The sequence below is a fragment of the Cryptomeria japonica genome, chromosome 3 (genome assembly GCF_030272615.1).
Source record: "Cryptomeria japonica chromosome 3, Sugi_1.0, whole genome shotgun sequence".
Lineage (NCBI taxonomy): Eukaryota > Viridiplantae > Streptophyta > Pinopsida > Cupressales > Cupressaceae > Cryptomeria > Cryptomeria japonica.
This window is the reverse complement of record NC_081407.1, coordinates 239,383,848-239,404,633: the sequence shown is the minus strand read 5'-3', so window position 1 is coordinate 239,404,633 and position 20,786 is coordinate 239,383,848. Positions and strand designations below refer to the sequence as shown.

The 20,786-nt window shown below is 36.5% G+C and overlaps 1 protein-coding gene across 4 annotated transcripts in view; it reads left to right on the top strand.

Moving 5' to 3' along the window:
• LOC131074378 (uroporphyrinogen decarboxylase) overlaps window positions 1–20,786 on the top strand; it is a 138,063-nt gene that overhangs the window by 82,131 nt on the left and 35,146 nt on the right. For 3 of the 4 annotated variants that reach the window (XM_058010992.2, XM_058010990.2, XM_058010991.2), the window contains exons 3-4: window positions 1,904–2,014; window positions 11,587–11,775. In XM_058010992.2, coding sequence (XP_057866975.1) covers window positions 1,904–2,014; window positions 11,587–11,775 — 300 coding nt within the window. The remainder of the gene's footprint in view (window positions 1–1,903; window positions 2,015–11,586; window positions 11,776–20,786) is intronic. The other variant, XM_058010993.2, reaches the window with a different exon arrangement.

Genomic DNA, 20,786 nt, shown 5'->3' with positions numbered 1-20,786 from the left:
ATTCTTCAATTAGTTATTAACAAATGCTTATCTATTTTCCTCATTAGATGATTAATATCATTATTAATATAGATATCAGACCCAGTTACTACTTCAGTTTAAGGGAGAAGGGTTTACGTATGTTACCAAAGCGCTTAGAGACCAACTACAATAGGTTTCCTCAAAGTTTATAGATCCAAGCCCTTATCTGTATTGGGTCTATACCCTCAAGGCTTATGGGTCGCTAATCCCCACCCTATCTTGGGACTAAACCTATTGCTTGGATTTAGACTGCCCCTCTTTGGAACATCTCATCCCCATCTTCTTAAAGACTGACTGTAATAACATGATTTAGACTATAAGTACACTAACTTCTCATGTATTATAAATATATATGAAATTAAGTATGACTGTCATACATATTGCAGTTTATAACAATATTATTACTAGATTCTGCATAACAACTTTATCAAGCTTCATATACTAAGCATACAAATTAAGCACATCCCCATGCATACCACCAAGAACACAAATGTTACTGCCTGTAACTTGATAACAATTCTGATCTGATCTGATCAATGGTGATGTCACTAGATGCTTTTGATTCCTTCCCTTTATATCTCTCAATTTGAGGGAGAGGTCGCACCTCTTCATCATGTATGCCCTTTGGCAAGAGACATACCCTTTCACCATTAGCACCCTTTGAAAGAGTGCAACTCTTCATTATTTCTACCCTTTGAAAGGGACACAGCCTTTCATAATCAGATCTGCACTTATTATTTAAATCAGATCTGCACTTCTCATTTCCGAACTATCCCCCCCCCAAATGAGGTTTTCTTCTCCCTTTTATATCTCATTGTTGAGGGAGTCACAACTTTTCCTTTCATGTCTTTTGACTTCTCATTAACTTAATTAATTTTTAATTAATCATATTTAATTATATTATTTTATATTTTAATTTAATTTTTAATGTTTTAATTTTATTATTATCATTTATTATTAAATTATATTTCAAAGTGGGGACATTACAGGGCATTAATACATTGGTGCTTTTCTGCCTTAGTTCATGCAAAATGATAAAAGATTTGTTGAAATTTAATGTTGGTGGAATGCTGTTTAGCTGATTATGAAAGTTCTTTGCTAGCTCGATTCCTGCTGCAGCATTGACTGCCCTCTTGGAATGCTTTATCAATGCTTTAGATTGCCTGTAAGAACATTTTTATGGGTTACATCTGCTGTGGTTACAACTGTCCTTGAGAGCTTGAGGAAATTTATTATGAATGCTGTTCAAATTCTGAAAGCGGGTTTGTTTATTGGAATGTTTATTATTGTTGTGGGGTGGATGAGTACAATGCTGTAGCAGCAAACGTAGTTGGCGGAAAACAGGGATAGGTGTGTTGGGAGTTGAGCAAAAGTAATACAACTGGGGAAAATAAGGTGTACATGGTTGGTAGTACTTATCATAAAAGATTGAAGGATTTACAAGAAAAGTAGCAATTAAATGGGATGGCTTCATACGACTGAGAGGGTGAAAATGGATAAAAGAGCTAATCTTTCTAATATTAATAAATCCACAGATCCATAGGTTCATTTAACATTGTTTGTAATTATGTGGGATGTATGATGATACTATTCCAGCCATAGATTTAAATTTTTAAATTATGTCTAGAATGTATATAATGGAAAATCTTTTGACAATACGCGTTTCCTGGGAACAAAGGAAGCAACCACCTGAAACCAGGGAAAAAATGAATTCCTCAAGCTGAATAAGAATCATTGGAGTTCTATTTTTCTTTTACAGTTCTTTCCATTTTAATAGATTTATGAACTAAGTGCATCCTCATTTCTCTGTTTTATCTTTAAAGCTGACTGTTCCTTGAATTTATCATTTAAAATAACGACTTCTCTTATTTGCTGTCGACAGAGTTATCGAGAATTATGTGAGAAGTATCCTATGTTTCGTGAGAGGTCAGAAAATGTTGAGCTTGCAGTCAGAATCTCTTTGCAACCCTGGAAATCTTTCAAACCAGATGGAGTAAGTGTTATACCTGATCTATGACGAGGTTGAAAAATTAATAAGATATTTTGAGTCCCGTTCTTCTGTGTTATTCTGCCTTCTGTTACATCTTGATGATTATTGAGATCTGGGAATACAGATTTATTTTTATGCTTTCCAATATCTCTCACCATTTCTAACTTTCCCAAAGCCATCTCTTTCTCATCGAAGCTGATATTGTTAAATCTATTTAAGGCATAAATTGGACAATTTTTTCCTGGAAATGCATCTTTAAGTTCTCATAAAAAAATGCCTAGTATGTGCATGGTGCCTGAAAGGAGCTGTCACCAACTGGAATTGCAAACCTTGTGTGTAATTTGTAAGTGACGGACTACCAGTTTATATGGTTTAGCCTTATAGAATAATTACCATTGCTAATTAAGCACATGGAAGCACATCATTTTTTGATGAGAAATTGGCTGTTTTAGATATTAGTGAACAACTCAGATAAGATGTCGATCAAATCATCTAAATACAATTCCATTAATGATTTAACAATTATCTATCTTGGAAAATGTCGTAATTCTATCCTAATACCAAAATATGAAATTACACGTGTAACATGTGAGCAAATAGAACGTGAGAGCCTCCACTACAAGACAAGTTAACAATTCTCAGATTGCTATAAAATATAATAAGGAACATTTGTTGTAGAATGCAGATCTAAATTTTTTGCTTGAGTTGGAGTAACTTGATGTCTCGAAAAATCAAACAGCTAAGTTACCGGTACTGGTTCAGGTTCAAGTTTGAGGGTTCAGTTCGTAGATTTAGTCAAAAAAAATTTGGGGATTGGGTTCGTCCTTACAAAAACATATAAAAACCAGAGATATATACATATTTGCAGCAGTAATTAAGTTCAAAATGCACCACACATAGCATTATATATTATTGTAATGGTGAATATTAGGGTTTCACCAATTAAGGTTACAAAACCACTAATTTTTATTTAATTAACCATCACATTGAAAGAGGGAGGGACTTAATAGATTGAGGCTTAATCCCTCTAAGGAAAAAGATTTGAGATATTGATTAGGTTCACCTCTGTTAGGGTTTTGATTCCCTCTTTCTAAGTTGAATTGTGAAAATGCTGAAATTAGGGTAAATGGGTGAATATTGAAGAGATTGGGCATAAACAGTGAACTACAGTCGTCATATGGAGACACCAACCTGGATTTGGTCAAAATAGGATGTTTTGGATCTGTTCCTAGAAGTTTGGCTTGATTTTTCAGGACCGTGCTGCTCCAATTTGGCCTGGTCCTCCAAATTTATTGCCATGAAAAGGTGAACCTGTTTGTCTTTGCAATTCTTGTTGATCCTCTTGAATGCAGCTCTGTACCTGTTTCTTGCACACAGAAAGAAGGGGGACCTTGTTGGGAATAGGGGTTTGCCTAAGTCAAACCTTGGTTTGGAATCAACCTTGAATGAAATAATGCAAATACTGAAATAATTTTTTGAGGAAATATACTTTAGATCTGCAATTGCGGATGATGATGCTTTGTTCTTTGAATGTAATCACATATGTTGTATGAAATGCCATGAACATGACAAAACCCTAATCACACACACATGCTTGCATGGAAATTGACATGACTTTGCTCCACAATGCTAGATGATGAATATGCAGCCTTGAAGATCTTTGAAAATGCTTGATAATGATTGCTTCATGGATGTACACGTGATAAGAATTGATTGCTTAGATTGTTGGGGGTGGATAGATGAAATTAGGCCTATAAAATGTCTTTATATAGGGGTATCTAGGTAAATTACCGATTAGGCCAACCTCCAACGGTCATGCGGAGCCATGGGGATCAAATCTTACCGAGGAGATATAGCACCTACCCCATTTTAAATTGGGGCCAAATTAGGAGGGACCATGGTGTTTTGGGGTGCCATGGTCCAGACTAGGGCGCTCCACACCCTGGTCCCTCTCCAATCAGGGCCTAAACAATGTTAAAATAGGGTGGGTGTCCCATGGTAGGACCCACAAAAGGTTGTTCATGGCCTCAAAATTGGAGAATAGGCACAAACGGACCCGGAAAGGTGATGAGGATAGGACATGGTAAAATAGGGGCACAATCAGAAGGTGTAAATTGGCCTAGTGACAATTTACAACGCTACAATTATATAATAAACTAAACCAGCATAAAAATACAAATATTACAATGTCAATCAGTGAAACTCGAATATTATGATATATATAAAAATAAAAAATAATAATCTCTAGTGTCAACAATCAGCCATCATTGATCTAACATTGTCATATGGGTCTTCAAAAATAGTATCACCATCCATATTAGAAGTAGGTACTAGTAAATTAGAAGAACCACAAACATTGGCACTAGTGCTAGCATTAGCACTTTTGTGCTTGCTAGTTGGTTCATCTTTAACATAAAGTGCAACAAAGTGGGAAGTGGAAGCATCCAAGTCAATATGCTTTGGCTTGATATCCCACTTCATTCCTTCCTTGTAGCCACTTTGTTTGTGTAAGGATCCACAAGTTTGAATGCACATACACCAAGTCCTCTACCTCTTTTGAGTGTAGTCGATTGTTCTTTATTGAGTAGATGGAGTATGTGCTCCAATTCCTCTCAAATGAAGATGAACTAGCAACCTGTTAAGACAAAATTGGAGAGTTAAGAGTTACTAAATTCAAAAAAATAAATTATAAAATTAAAATATAAATAAAAACATAAAAGATAAAAGAATTTTATTATAGAACTTGTGATAAAAATTTGATTGTAAGAGGTTGTAGGCGTGTGAATGATTGGCCATGGAAGTACCACCAACTATGACCATCGACCTTATACTTGTCCCGAAGAACATCAATACTAAAGTCATTGGAGTGTGCAAAATCCATGAATTCTATCCTCAGTGCATCTCGTATGTCAAGATCAATGAAGAGTTTGTGAAGTGCTATCTTGTATCTTTGACTGACTTCAACATCTCAATATGGGGCAATTCTTGTTGACATGGAAAGGAGCTCAACAATATAATTTTTTGGGACTCAATGCAAAGGTGTAATGTCCCCTTCTCAATGATGTGCTTTCAGTGCTCCATTGGCCTATTCTAGAGACCCGTAGGCTATGTGGAATGAAGAATTAGGGTTTCAAACGTTGGTGAAGCGAGAACTTACTATTTTTAGTAAGTTAGGGGTTGGCTGTTTGGATGATGCTGTCTTACTGAGCTTTCCATGCTCTGTCACTAGGTGCGAAGATCATGCTTTTCGGGTGGCAGTATGGAGCATTTCTATTTTGGCAGTGGACAGGGTCCTGATCCTGCAACAGTTCTATGGTCTTCTTTACTCTGCTTCATCCTGGTTTTGTTGATGACAGTATGGGAGTCATAAGTGATTTAATTAAATATTATTTCCTTGTCTAAGGTTTAATATTTAAGTATTTGTATTTACTGATTAAATGTATTGAGGATGACTTAGGGAAAAATAATTATTTGATATCCATGTGTTATTTTTCCAAGTCAAATGGCATATTATTTCGTGGCAATTTGGAAGGATAAAACATCTCTTGTTTTATAATTTTTACATTGCAAAAAACGCCACCAAAAGGCAAAGTTCGAACTTGCCTAGGAAGAGGGAAGTGGGTGCCAAGTTGGAGGAGACTTGAAATGAAATGGAGTTTGAGTTGAGTTTGGGCGCCATTTGCATTTGAATTTGGGGGAGCTTGGAGTTATAATTATGAGCCTTGGGATCTCATTTTACCATCTTGAAAAATTGCATCGTTATGCTACCGGATTGGCGTATGAACTTTGAAGCTTCGGAGTGCGGCTCCCTAGTGTTTCCAGTTTCGTACTTGAGATATAGTACCTAGCTGTGTGATGTATTCTATGACATTTTCAGTGCATATTTCAGTATTTTCGAAGTGTGGAGTGATTTTTGGAGTTCCTGGTTTCCCTGTGGCTGAAGCAAGTTTTCGATCATACCTCATTGCTTGAGCGACTGATCATTCTGGGTACTGGCTCAATCCTTCTTCTTGCTGTTGGTGATACATCTTGTAAGTTTGTAGCACCATATTTTGAGTTTTGAATTTTATATTGCAAATCGAAATATTCTAGCTATAGCTAGGTGTGGCTTTTGGTGATTGCATTGGGATGAGTGTAGGGTGTTTTGAAGTTTTTGGTAGCTCTATTTTGGATCATTCTTAGTTGCTTCTTGTCTAGTGTTGGTTTGGGAGTGATTTGGAGTGAATTGAGAGAGATTTGAGTGAGATATGAGCAATTTAGTGAGTTTATGGGTTGCTGGTTATGCATTTCCAGCCTGCTGTTTTGTGTTGAATTAGTTTGATGATCATTATCTCGTGTTCAGCAATATACTTCTACTCTCACTTTCCTCTCTATTGTAAGGTTAAGTAGTAGTACTACTAATCGTTCTGGATTGTAATCTTCATATCCCGCTGAGAAGTGGAAGAGGCTGGCATGCCGCATATATCTGATATTTTGTAATTCAGTCCTCCCACTGAAATATTGCAGTCGAGTGATTTTTGTTTGCAGTGTTGTTCTCTTGGCTGTTTTACCGCCAAGTTCCTTGCTTTCCCGCTAGATAAGCGGAAGGGGCTGGCTTGCCACCCGTATTGTATTTCAGTAATTCAACAGTTTATCTCTAATGATCTGTAATATCCCTTGCCCAAACTGACTGATTTTGGCTCAAGGAATATTGTCAAACACTTTGTATGCTGTCTTTCTTTATTCTGATTTTTGTATTTTGGATTGTTTGATACACTTTGAAAGTTGCCAAGAAATTTAGGAAGTTCACCAATGATGTTGACAATACCTCTTACAATGAACTAGTATGCGAGTGCAGTTCTTTTTGGTATTTTCAATGTGGATTGCATACCTACAGCCAACTGACATTTCGACAAACAACTGGCATGCGACTATTATGCTGATCATATTTGCTATTAAAAGGACATTTCGTCAAACAAATTGTATGCAACATATATCTTCTTTATTGAATTCATTCCTAAGTACAATGCTGCTATGGATTTGCCAAGACTAATTGGCTTACAAAAAGACTACAGCAATACCAAAACTGATTCTAAGTTATCACTTACAACAGCAAAATTATATGCCTAAGATTTCAATACTAGCTACTAATAGTTGCAAGAGGAACCTGATAATAGTGATGCTCGATGATGGAGATGAAAGTTGCAATCGGAATCAAGCACAAATACTGTAGCGTGACACTGTTCATGTGCACTGTTCATGCGCACTGTAGCAGCAAGAACAAACTTGCAATCTGCTCTTAAAACCTTGAATAATTTGTTGATAATCTCTCCCAACAAGAATGATATAACTCCATGTGCCAAAGAAGGATGATTCACAACCAATTATAAATGTTCTCCAACAATAAACTTCAAACCCTTGTAGAAAACTTCACCAATTTGCACAAATGAAAGAACTGAAGTATTCTTTCCCACAACTGCAATAATTCAGGTGTTATTTCACACCTTCAAAATTGCTATCAATAGGAAGTTTTCGTTTCCTATGATCAAAGAAGAAAATTGCGAAAGCCCTAGGCTCCATAAAATAAAAATCAATCAAAATACTATTCATCAACTGGATGCCGAGAATGAACTCTTGCCTTTCCTTTTATTCTTTCCTTAAGAGAGCTCAAACACCTTCCTGGCCAATGTGGGATAAAAGATTTATTCCCACATTAAATTATTCACTTAACGCACTTTATTATATTAAAGTGACTTTATTATTATAAAGTTACTTTAGAACTTTATAATAATATTAAAATATTAAATAAATCACTTAAGTCACTTAAACTTTAATATCTCTTGATGTACTTGTCTGATTGCTAAACCGTCTGAGCCAGGAGTCGACTCTCCCTATTCTCCATGTGATTGGATGCCTGTCTAAAGATAGAAACCCTGAATAGTGACTTACTATAAATAGTAAGTATGTGGAACTGAGTCTAGAAATAGCTGCAAAGGCCCAATCAAGGTTGACACTGCCAATAAGCTCTGCTCAGGTGTCTTTCTATTAATAGGAACCCTGACTCTCCCAAAATAGTAACTTACTATAAATAGTAACTTACTATAAATAGTAACTTACTATAAATAGTAAGTGTGCCAATCTGAGTCAAAAAACCTATGCAAAGGCCAAAACCTGAATCCAGCTGAAGAGTAATGTCTCTAATCACCAAGTAACTGCCACACGAGGCCCTCTATCAATAATTATTAGCCTACGAGGGTCAAATGATAGGCTAATTCTTACAAACTCTGATGCTCGCAAAATGGGGACATTACACGATCCCCTGCTACCGTATGCTCTCACCCTCCCAGTCTGGGCTCTCGGTGATCAGAAAGTGTAGGGTTCTTTCCAGTTGTTCAGTTTTCATTATTCTAACCCTAACGGGTGATTGGTGATTGTGATATTGCTCTGAAAAAACAAAAAAAAATTAGTGGGAATATTACAAAAGGCAAGCAGATGTAGCAGAGTGGTCATTTTGTTCCATCTTTCTTCAATGATTTTGTGTAGTTGTTTGAAGAAAGTTTCTTTAGGATCTTGTTTTTTTCCATTTACGATGGCTTTCATTTTCTCAATTATTGAGTTCATGCCATCATATATCTCATCCAAATAAGGCTTATCCATTTTGGTATAACAAATCATGTACAATATGTGCTTAGTTCAATTGAGAAGATATTCAACATGATCACGCCAAATGTCATCTAGGATCATTTGTTTAACCTTTGCTGCCCTTGTAGTTATAGATTGCCTCCATATGGACCAATTTGGGTCAATGACCATGTTTGAAAGTGCCTTATGAATCTTTACAAGTCGTCTCAACACAATTGTGTTGGAGGCGAAACGGGTCTCAACAACATGTTTGAAAATCAAAATTAAAAAATAAAATTTACAAAAATTAAAATTAAAATAAAATTAAAAAGTTTACTAACTTGAAGCATATTAACTTACCTTCAGCAGCTCCAATTTTGAGAATGTTCCTAGTATGCCTTGTGACATATGGTGTTTGGTGATGAACATTTAGATCTTTTTGGCCTGAGCATACACTTGTTTGATCCAATCAATTTTGATGCCATTTTTTTGTAGAATAAGGTTGAGGGAGTGGACAACACAAAGTGTCCAAAAAATGTGTGAATAACGCTCGTCAATCGATAACTCAGCCGCTCTACAATTTTTGACATTTTTTGTTATAATTTGCACAACATATTGAGGGCCCAATTTGTTTAGTGGCTTGACAAAGAATATTAGCAATAATTGCACCATCCTTCACCTCTTCATAATCCATTGCTCTCAAAATCATTGTCCCTCTAGGGGACACTACAATAACATTGATTAATGGACAATTTATTATATCTTTTCATCCATTCTAAATGATGGACACACTTGTTTCGGTCGACAAATCTGTTATGTCCTTCAAGGACTCCTCTACAAACTTCACTTGTTTTTCTGATAAGGTGCTACACACTTCTCAAAACTTGATTCCTTGTACTCTTTTGGAGCCTCATTAATTATTTTCACCATTTGTTGCCAATACGGTGAGTGAACAATGTTGAATGTCAATCCATTCACATACAGAAATCTTGCTACTTGTTGATCAACAATCTCTTGAGATTCCTTTTGAAATGCCATTTCCAACGGTCCCTTTGATCTCATATGTGTATAGGCCACATGTTGTTCTTTAGATGTGAGCAAAATTGGGTGGCTGTCTATAGGTTGAAGATTAGATGGCGGTGGAGAGGGCTTCATGCCTCAAGATCCTTTCTTTAACAAATGATGATTTGATTTTATGGCTTGCTGCTTGATCTGCTTTTTCTTGCTCATTAATTTATACCAAGACTTGTGATTTTCGAATGGGTTTATCATCTTTGCCTAGGCAAGCTTTGATACCTAGTCTAGGCATGTTGCACAAATGACCTTTCACTCGGCTGTATGAGCTTGAATATCCAACATCACACCCACTACAAACCCAAACATAACCCCCACCACCTGAAAGTTGTTGTACCATTTCAACATATTTCCAAAAGGGAAGAGTTTGGGTTTGTTTTGAAGCGGGGTTGGCTCATGGAGCTAGAAATAGATGCCATTGTAATACACTAATACCTATGACAACAAGTTCAATAAACAATAATTCAAAGAATTGAAACAAAGAAAACAAAAATAACCCAATTCATTTAAAAAAAATTATGCACGTGTTTTAGATTTCCTAGAAGAATGAAAACAAAATATAAACTTCAAAACAAAACAAGAGAGTTCATTTGTTAAAAAAACAACAATTTAAAAAAAAATAAACGTACCTCTTTTGTAGAAATCTTCCTCTAAGATCTCTTTGGTAGAAAATGAACTCTTGCAAATGTGTAGGAATAGCAAACCAACCAGTTTGGAATGTTCACCAATCAATCTTCAACTCTATTCATGCAATGGCAAGCAAGGAAAAACGTTCAGCAAGGATGAATAATATTTTTGTTTTTCATTCAAAATATGATATATGATTTTGATTTTGTTCTTTAAGATGTCTTGGATACCACATTTTAGGGTTTGAGGGGGCAAATTTTTCTTTTCGATAAAAATAAGTAAAAAAAAAGCAAAATATGCCACTTGGGCATGGTTACTCGCCAAATTCGTTATGATTACATTGATGTTCACAAATGAGCAGGGTAAGTCAAAGTGACTTGAAAATACATCAAATTACATCAGCAAGCTGAAATGCTGAAAAGATAAAAGTTAAAACAACTACAATAACTGAAAGAGTAACTAAAATTAACAACAGAAAAGGTGCTAACTAGAGATAGCTAATGCAAAACAGGTAAGCACTAGACAAGTCAGAAAAGACAGAGCCATATGATGCAAAAAACTTAAGTAATAATCATGTAAGGGGAAGGCTGCTTGCTAAAGAAACAACTGGTTTAATATAACAGGCCTGGCTGTAAAAAAATTGTACTAGAATCTGTTGTGGAGAAAGAGCCAACATCCTTATCGAACATCACAAAAGAGCTAATATCCTTCTCAATCTCCACACAAGGGGAACAACCTCATTAATCACCATAGAAGGGCCAATACTATTTCGAGTAACACACATTGGAAAATGGGGTAAGCTGAGGAAGTAGGGTACTTCTCCCAGAGCCTCTCCTAACATCTATGACAATGATCATTTAAAAATAGGAAGAAAATTAGTAATTCGTGACTGTCCTGTAGCTTGGACTGAAGGTGAGTTATGGAGACAGGGATGCATTACTAATTTTTTCCTTACTTTTGGAGTATCTTAACAAGGTAAGATAGTGTTCCCTTACCTATGTTTAGATACAATCAAAAGTATTTCACAGTTTGCATCCAAAATACATCTTCAAATCCTTTATTATTGCTTTGATGCAAGTCTCTGTTTCCTATTCGTTAATGTCTTGCTTAACAATATCTATGAAAAGCTATACATCCTACTTAGTTTCTGTGGCTTGGCATCCACTTGAGTTTATCACAGTTGGTATTGATAATTATAATTTGTTTCTGGTGATGAAAATAACATTATGATCATTTCCAGAGCTTTCTGATTTTAGTTGACCTCTTTGATACAGGTTATTTTGTTCTCCGACATTCTTACACCTTTGTCAGGAATGAATATTCCTTTTGACATTATTAAAGGAAAAGGTCCAGTTATTTTCAATCCAATCAAGACCTTGGGTGATGTGGCTGAAGTGAGGGAGTTTGTTCCACAAGAATCTGTGCCATATGTTGGTGAGACACTCTCAATCTTGCAAGAAGAGGTACGACTCTTTCCCATTTGATGCATTTTGCTCTCTCTTGCACTGACAAAATCACAAAAACCTTGTCTATTGCTTGAAACTGCTATTTTGTGTTAGTTGTTTTTGCTTGAATATATTGTATTAGTTGTTTTTTGCTTGAATATATTAAAAATTTAAAACTCTTAGTCAATTGAATGAGATTATAAAGAATTAAAATAGAAAGTCCTTTATAAGTTAAAATTAAAGAGAATATACTACAACTTAGGTCGATTGAGTATTAGTCAGTGAAATTAGTGATATTTGCTGCTGAGTTGAATTGCTTGTATTAACAATCTCGACATTGCAGCAGTGGCTGCTATAGCTTTATGAGCCTAGCTTCTTGGTGGCAACTGTGTCAGTAATGAGTATGTATTCATCTTGGCTTATGGCACACTGGCAGAGAGTCAAGACTACTGCTTATTCCATGAAAATAACAAAAAACAGTACCAAAAGCAGCTGGCTTGGTTTAATTGACTATTCAACTGGGGCTATTTGTCAGATATTTGTGTAGATATGTAGTAGAACCTCCCCTATATATGTACTCTAATGCATTAATTCAGGTTCATGGAGCGGGGCATTTTAATGGGGATTAGGGTTTTAATGGTCGCATCAAAGGTTATTTCTATAAGGAGGCCTAGGTTGTATTCTTTTATATCACAATGCCTACTTTAGCCTGATGATGGTTTGTTACACAAACCTATGTAGAAATTCTATTTGTGATCATTATTGACTGTGGAAACCTATTCTCTTCTACCTTTCATAGTTAGCATGCAGGAAAGATGTTAAGGTATTGGATCTGGAAGCTCAGAATTATCTTTCAATTTTTGACATAGCATATGAAGTCAAGGAAAGAACCCAGCAAAAGATTATCACCCAATCATGAAGTTGTTTACATCATCTTCAAAGTGATTGAAGAGAGCGTGAGAGTGGAGACCAGGGAGGACATTTAATTTTGAAGAACAGAAAAAATGACTTCACCATGGTATGATCCATTTCTTTGATCATCATGTAAGCATTTATAACATCATATTGGATTTTTTAAATGAGAAACCCATTTACAACATCATAATAAAATTATTTATGATATTATCATAACTGGCATCAGAATGACATCTGTTTTTAAGCCATGTTTTAGGAGAGGCTCTCTTGCTGATTGACATGGATTATGGAATCTTTAATTCTCTTATTGTTTTTTTAATCTTTCCTTTGAGGGAATATTGTATATCTGAATATCTGACCATTATTGGGTAAGGATATTTTGGAGATTATTGAAGAGATATACTTGTGAGTTTGATTTCTAAAGGGATGGGGATGATGAACATTAATGGGTGCCTACTAGGCACCAGCATGATAAATTTTGTGATGGTCATATGCCTTAACTCACCTTGAGGGTTAGATTGGTATATTTGTTCCCTGTTTACCTTGTGTTGGTTAACAGATTTGTCCCCTTTTGCAGTAACTGAATTTAAACTCTATCAACCCAGAAAATGAGGACAAAAGTATTAACAGCAGTTGGGTAAGTTATCGATTAGCTTCCCTTTGAATTTTCTTGTGGTATAGCTCCCTTCTTAAATCAAATTTATAGATTTTAAAAATTATAAAATGGGGGTATGTGTTGATGTGTTCTTTTACTTTTTATGACATCATGCAACACAGAATAAAATACCAAGGTATCTTATCCTCTCTTGAACAAAATCCTCTCAAATGCTGAACTAAGTGATCACTTGAGGTGACTCCAAGGTTCCAAATGACAGGTCTTGACGTGTGGATAAACTCAATGGTTGATGTGGATGCTGGTAATAACAAGGGGACTTACGTTTTGTATAAACTCTTGCTTGAATGCTGCTGGAACGTGAAATTCACTTGACTATAAAACAAAAGGCAAAAGAGATAGGATTTAGGAAGCTAGTTTAATCCTAGGAATGGAAGAGACTATGAATGATTTGGTGACATTCTACTAGACTTTGCTTTGCTTTGCCATGCAAAGCAACAACTCCACAAAGCTAATGCAATCTTCTAAAGTAATCTTATGATGTTCAAATCACCACCAACAACATAGACACCATCAATGTGATGCATATCAATGGGTGAATAGTAATTAAAGTTGAGCTTATATAAAGAGTTCATTTAACCACGCAAAGTATTTAGCAATCAGCAAAACACAGTTAGTATGAACATGCGAATTTCACCACTAAGCATCCACAATAGCTTCCTTCCATCTAATCAACATAAAAATAAATGAGAAGTAGAGACCATGCAAATGTTGAATCAACACATGAAATTCACCATATCCTCAATGAAAATATTATGCTTCTTGCAACAAAGTCTTGGCAACAATCTCCTTTTCTCCTAACCTACTCTAGCTATCTACTATCAACTATTAACTACTAACTATTGATTGCTAACTATTCTCTATTAACCTTTACAAATGAGAAAATTGAGCCTTATATAGATAGCTCTTTACAATGAGTGGCTCAAATTGATTCACAATTAATGGCCAATATTACAAGATAAAACCCTAATTAGGGTTTGTTACAACAAACTCCTTTTCAGCCAATGAGAAAATTACATTTGATTTGACATATGTTCCACATTGAATGTGAACCAATAGAAAATGAGGCTAGGTATCTTGAATTTTGTGCCTCCATTGAATGAGTTAGGTATATTGCATTTGGACATGTTGACGTGGAATTCTTTGATTGGCCGGTGATGACAAGGATGCTACCTCAATTTGCATTGCAGACTTGACACCTCATCACAGGCGTATGTAGTTGAACAATATCTCTTGATACTCGACATTTCTAAGCTTGGTGTGATGATGATGGTATCGTCACGATCAAGTCAACCCTCTAGCTTTGATTGTTTAACTTGCCTTGCTTAAGCAAATCCTTTTATCTTCTGAGATGTTGAGAGCCTCATCTTGTTGCAATTGTTTAGCTAAAGCTATGAAGTCTATCATCTTGCTTGTATGACTTTTTTAATGTTGTTCACTTGATGCTAGCTCCAGTTTGTCCGCTTGGTGCTAACCACATTGATAACCTTTGATGAAGTCCTTTTACACTTGTTTCGCATCCTTGTGCATCCCTTCATATCCACTTGCAATCAGACGTGCAAAAGAGATAAACTTGAATCAAAACACTATGAATCAAAGAAACAAATTTAAAATTGATCACAAACTCAAGTGTGACATGTATATTGCATTTAGGTCTAGGTTCAAACTCAACTTCACACACTTCATCTCATGCTCTTCAACACGTTACATTATGCTTGAGTTGACCACCTTGCCTGGGTGCATTTTTATGCTCCATATGCACAAAGGTGGGCTCAATTTCATGTTCAATCACACAAGCCTCAAGGCTGGGTGCAAATTTAAGGTTCATTTGCATAAATTGATGAGTTGTTCAAGACTTATTCCCTTTCTTGCCTGGGCGCATTTTCGCCCCTCATTTGCACAACTTCTTTGCTTGAGTGCATTTTCACCCCTCATTTGCACAACTTCTCACTTGAGGGCATTTTCACCCCTCATTTGCACAACTTCTTGCTTGAGCGCATTTTCACCCCTCATTTGCACAACTTCTTGCTTGAACCTATTTTTCACCTTCATTCGCACAACTTCTTGCTTGAGCGCATTTTTCACCTTCATTTGCACAACCTTCTTGCTTGAGCGCATTTTACTCATTCACACAACTTCTTGCTTGAGTGCATTTTCACCTTCATTTGCACAACTTCTTGCTTGAGCGCATTTTCACCCCTCATTTGCACAACTTCTTGCTTGAGTGCATTTCTTGCTTCATTCACACAAATTTGTTGCTTAGGGCAAGGTCCTTGGCTTGAGCAAAATCTTTACTTAGCCAAATTTTGTCTTCGCACCCGAATTCTTCAATCTTGATCCCTTACTAGCATTGCCTTAGATTATCTTGTGATTCTTGCCTCTCTAGCATGGGCGCACTTTTAAGGTCCATTTGCAGAAATTGTTCTTGGTGAGCAGGCTAGGATCAGGACCATGACTAAAGCAAAATTTGACTAAGTCAAAATTTTGCTTCTTCAAACTTTTAGGAGTCCATTGCCTTCATTCTTTGCTATATGGATGTATTTTATCATTGGAAGGAAATTTTGTAAGCCTGAGGTCACACTTTCTAGGGTGCAACATCTAGCCCGGTTTCAACAAAATATCAAATGACATTCTCACCTAGACAATCTTGCCCGCTAAGATTTCAATGATCGCTGGGTTACTTGATCTCATCTAGACACACTGACCATGAGAAACCCTAGCAACTTAACATCTTTCTTTGCAACTTGACAACTTTTTGCGACCTAACCTCAACTCCTCATCCTGGACTGACAGAACCAACCTCCACTCTTAAGTAAAGGTTAACAACTAAGAAACTATTGCCAAGCAAAACGCTAAAGCAAAGCAAAAAGTGGGGGTTCCCATTTGCAATGGGGTGATGTGTGAAAATGTTAGAACAGTATGCTTTTAACCAGAAAGTAGGGAAGGCAATTAACATTTATTTATAGCCATGGAATAAATGTAGTAATAATTTCTCTATGACTGGATATGAAAATGATGGATTCCACAACAATACCCCAACACATAGATTGAAATATCAGCGAGTATGAATATAACAAATCTCACACAATATTCCAACACAAAAATTGAAATATTTGTGAAAAAGATAAATTTTCAAAATGAAATATTTCATCAGAATGAGAAAGGGAATGAATGCTTAGTAAATGGATACCACACTCACACAGAAGAATGATAACCAGACATGAAATGAAGCACACAGACTCACAATAAATATCATAACATAGACCTCCAAATTTACAAACACATAGATTTGTGAACTCCTTTCGAAGGGGCAAAACTTTACTTTTCTCTTCCTTTTGATTGAGTATTACTATCAGAAAAATATGATGGGGATCAAAATTCTGATCTTTTACAAAATCTCTTGATTACATATTTAAAGGCTTCCAAATGTAACCATCAAAGAGTCATGAAATGGCTTCTTTAAAATATAATTAAAAAGTTTAATAGAATGAAATATTATAAACTTTTAAATATTTCACAAAGAAAATAAAGACTATTGCTAAGGTGGCTGATATTGTGCACCCACGTTGGCTCCATCCACTGGTGCTTGTTGGGTGGCTGCTGCTCTAGCTTTGAAGTAATTGAGCGCTTGGATCTTTGAATGTTGAGGAACTATGACATTTTTCGTCCTCAATATCCACAACGTCTTGTTGCTCTTAATGACATCTAGTTTTCTTGTGTTGGTGGTCGCCTCGTCTTCAAATTGGGTCAATGCAGTACCGATCACTGCTAGTTTTTGCATGTATTCAATGTCAAAGGCCTGGTCGCCAAACAATTCTTCAATGTTATTTTCAAATTCTTCCTTCAACTTCTCAACTGGGGCTTCTTCATTATCATCCTTCCTCTTTAGAGGTGCGCCAATGATTGAGAGCTCTCTGAAGATATCAGCTCTTATTTTATTTCATTCTTTCAACAGCAGCTTAACCTGTTCTTTCAAGTTTTGTTTCAAGAAAGAATTTTTCCATTCAATACTCTTCCTCCACATTTTGCATTGTGGATTGTTAGCATTAGGAACAATCTGCTCTGCTGCTGCTTTATCAAGATCCATATCTAAGATCTCCTTCAATTCTCTGTCTACTTGTTGCCACACAGCCTCTTTATGTTTGGTATTTGTAATTTCTGCATTGATGGTATTTCTCAACAAGTTCAAATTGTGATATACTTTCCTGATTTGTTCAATAAAGGCAGCCCCTTTTACCTTCACATCCTTTACTTAATCCTCAGTGATCTTTCCATAAGATTTATACTTCTGCACTTTATTCACCATTTCTTTGCCATATGCTGAGTTTGGATCAAAGGATGTACTGGCCTGACTTATTGGCTGAGGAGTGGGATCAACTAATGTGATGAACCTTTGAAAGATGAGGCCACCTGGCTTGGATGGCAATATTGGTTGCCAATTGTGCAAATTTGTCTTCTTCCAGAAAAAAATCAGAGGAAGAAATCAGATTTATGCCAGCTATTAGTCTTATCTTTTGTAGGAAAAAAGAACCAGATTTGATCTCGAATCTTCTAGTTAGAACCATCAACTTCTTGAAGAAGCCTACTTTTGTTTTGTAGTGGCAGTTGTATCCATTTTGTCTTGTAGTGACAGCTGTATCCTAGAAGAGAAATTAGATCTGTTTTGTCTTTCGCATCAAACCGCCCTAGGATTTCTCTTTGGCAACTATGTGCCAACTGTCTGCAACTATTTGTAAACCAAAAGCTTCCACCAACTTCAGCCAACTTGTTGCTAAGTGTGGTTGGCCTCTTTACAGATTGGCATCCCTTAATTGAAGGCAATCAGATTGTTACTTGCGTTGCAGTACAAGTTAATGTACTGCCCGAAGTGGGTATATATTGAAGACTCTACTTTGTCTTTTGGCATGCTGAATATTTTGGTCTGCCTTTGTGCACGATTTGGGTCTTGGGACGGAACCCCCAAGAGATCACCACTGCTGTTGTGTGTTTCTATTTGAGCTCTATATGGTCTTGAGACGAAACCCTCAAGAGCATGTGTTGCTGTTTGAATTCTATATTGAGATCTATATAATCTGAAAGCTCAAACTGTTGTTGTAAAGAAATTCTATATCAGTTCAATAGCAAATATATTCCTGATTTTGCATTTCCTAAGTTGAAACGTGTTTATTGATACTCTAAATCTGTGTAAGCACTAAAAAATCTGAAAGTTCTATAAGCAATTTTGAGCTCCTTATAGTGTGTATTTCTTTTTCTAAACCAGTCTGAATCTATATTGTGCAACCGGTTTGTTTCTTTGAATTTAACAGTTTAAGTACAAAGATTTAGATCATATAGACCTTAAGGTCCTTACAGTGGTATCAGAGCGAAGTATTCTGTCAGCCTGTGGGGTGCTAAGTATGAGTACTGAGATGGAAGAAAGGGATAATGAAATTGCGGTTTCCAAAATTACCAAATGGTATAACAGATATCTAAGGATGAAGGATTTATTAACATTTCAAGAATATCGTAGTTTGTCGAGCCTTATTATACCCGTGAATGAGGAGGTTATCATAACTTTTGAAGAATACTTGAGTGAACCTGAGGATGTCAAAACAACTGAAACTTTTGAGAAATACTATATTAGGAAAAGGAAAGAAGAAACGAGTATGGAATTAGAGTGTTGTCTTAAAGACAAGCTGGAAAGAGAAATCGAAATGGATGGTAAGAATAAAGAGTTGAAGCCAACTGGAACAACCTTGAAAGATGAAAACTTAGAAGTCACTATTGAAGAGAGAATGGAGAATAAAGAGGGATCCCTTCTTTGTAAGGTGCAGTGTACAAACGATCACGGGAAAGACAACAATCAGCCATATGCAGATATGTTCAAGTATGAATCAACTATGGTACCTATAAGTGTAGAATACATAAGTCGGCATGACGACCACAAGGTTGAAGAAAATGCTTTCCCGGAATTGGTCAAACCAGCATCGACTGATCAGTTATGGGGAGGTATGACTCCCTACTAACGTTCCATTGCATGAACCAACTCTACAACTCATTGGTAAGAAATCAACTTGTGATTTGGATAGTGATAATGTTCATGTATATGACAACAATACAGAGTTTCGATCATGTAGTGAGATTGATTTTCTTTGCTACGTGCCCAACATGTCAAGAGCATATGACACATGTTGTCTTAATGAGCTGATTGTGGAGACTAAGAGATTGCCTAATAAGAAGGTCCTATAATTTGATAATGTTTGGTTTGTTAAGGACATTACATCATGGAGTTGGTCGGAGGTAAGAAACTTAACAGCTAAGGTAGTCAGGAGAATATGTGACTTCCAGCTGGGCTTACTCCATAGAACAGCTCTTATGAGGTAATAAAGGACAACAATGACACCTTGTAAAACAGTGCGAAACACGCAATGGATTTCAAAGAATTGATTGATTAATCAGAATGAGCAAGACGCTCATAAATAATACAAAACTATTTACAAGAATAGCAAGTTTCTAATAAGAAACTGCTGAGAAGATCGAAGACGATCTGTCTAAAATAGAATATACACTGAATGAGCATTAATACTAAAATTAACATATTTTAATATTCTATTACCCTCCCTTAATGCTCAATCTATTAACTACACCTATAGACCCCCTGAATTTTACAAATTTATCAGGACCAAGGGGCTTGGTGAAGATGTCTGCTGGCTGCTCCGAGGTAGGAACATACAGCAACTGGATGGATTTGTCTTCAACCAGCTGTCGAATATAGTGACAATGCGTTTCCACATGCTTGGTTCTTTCATGGAAGACTGGATTCTTGGCGAGTTTGAGCACTCCTTGATTATCACAGAACAAGGGAGTAGGACCTGCCTGGGAGACATGCATATCCGCAAGCATTCGTCGAAGCCAAACCGCCTCACAAGATGCCTTAACTGCTCCCCGATACTTTGCTTCTGTCGAGGAGAGAGCCACTGCCTACTGCTTCTTACTAGTCCATGTGACAGCACCAGATCCCAAACTAAACACATACCCTGCTGTAGACTTACGGTCATCAACCGAACCTGCCCAGTCAGAATCTGTGTAACCACTGAGTATAGGATCAGAACTCCGAGTGTACAGAAGTCCATAATCAGGAGTGCCACTCACATAACACAGCACACGCTTCGCTGCTAACCAATGATCAGCCTTGGGAGCTGTCATGAAGCGTGAAATGTAGCTCACTGCAAAACTGATGTCAGGTCTAGTGGTAGTAAGATAGATGAGGCTGCCCACTAGTTGCCTGAACAGAGATTCATCCACAACTGGTGAGGATGACTGAGCTGAAAGTTTGAGCCCGGGTTCCATAGGAGTAGAGGCAGGTTTGCAATCCTGCATTCTGAACCTGTCCACAAGACTTTTGGCATACTTGGACTGAGAGAGAAAGATACTGGTCTCAGTCTGCCAGACTTCAACTCCT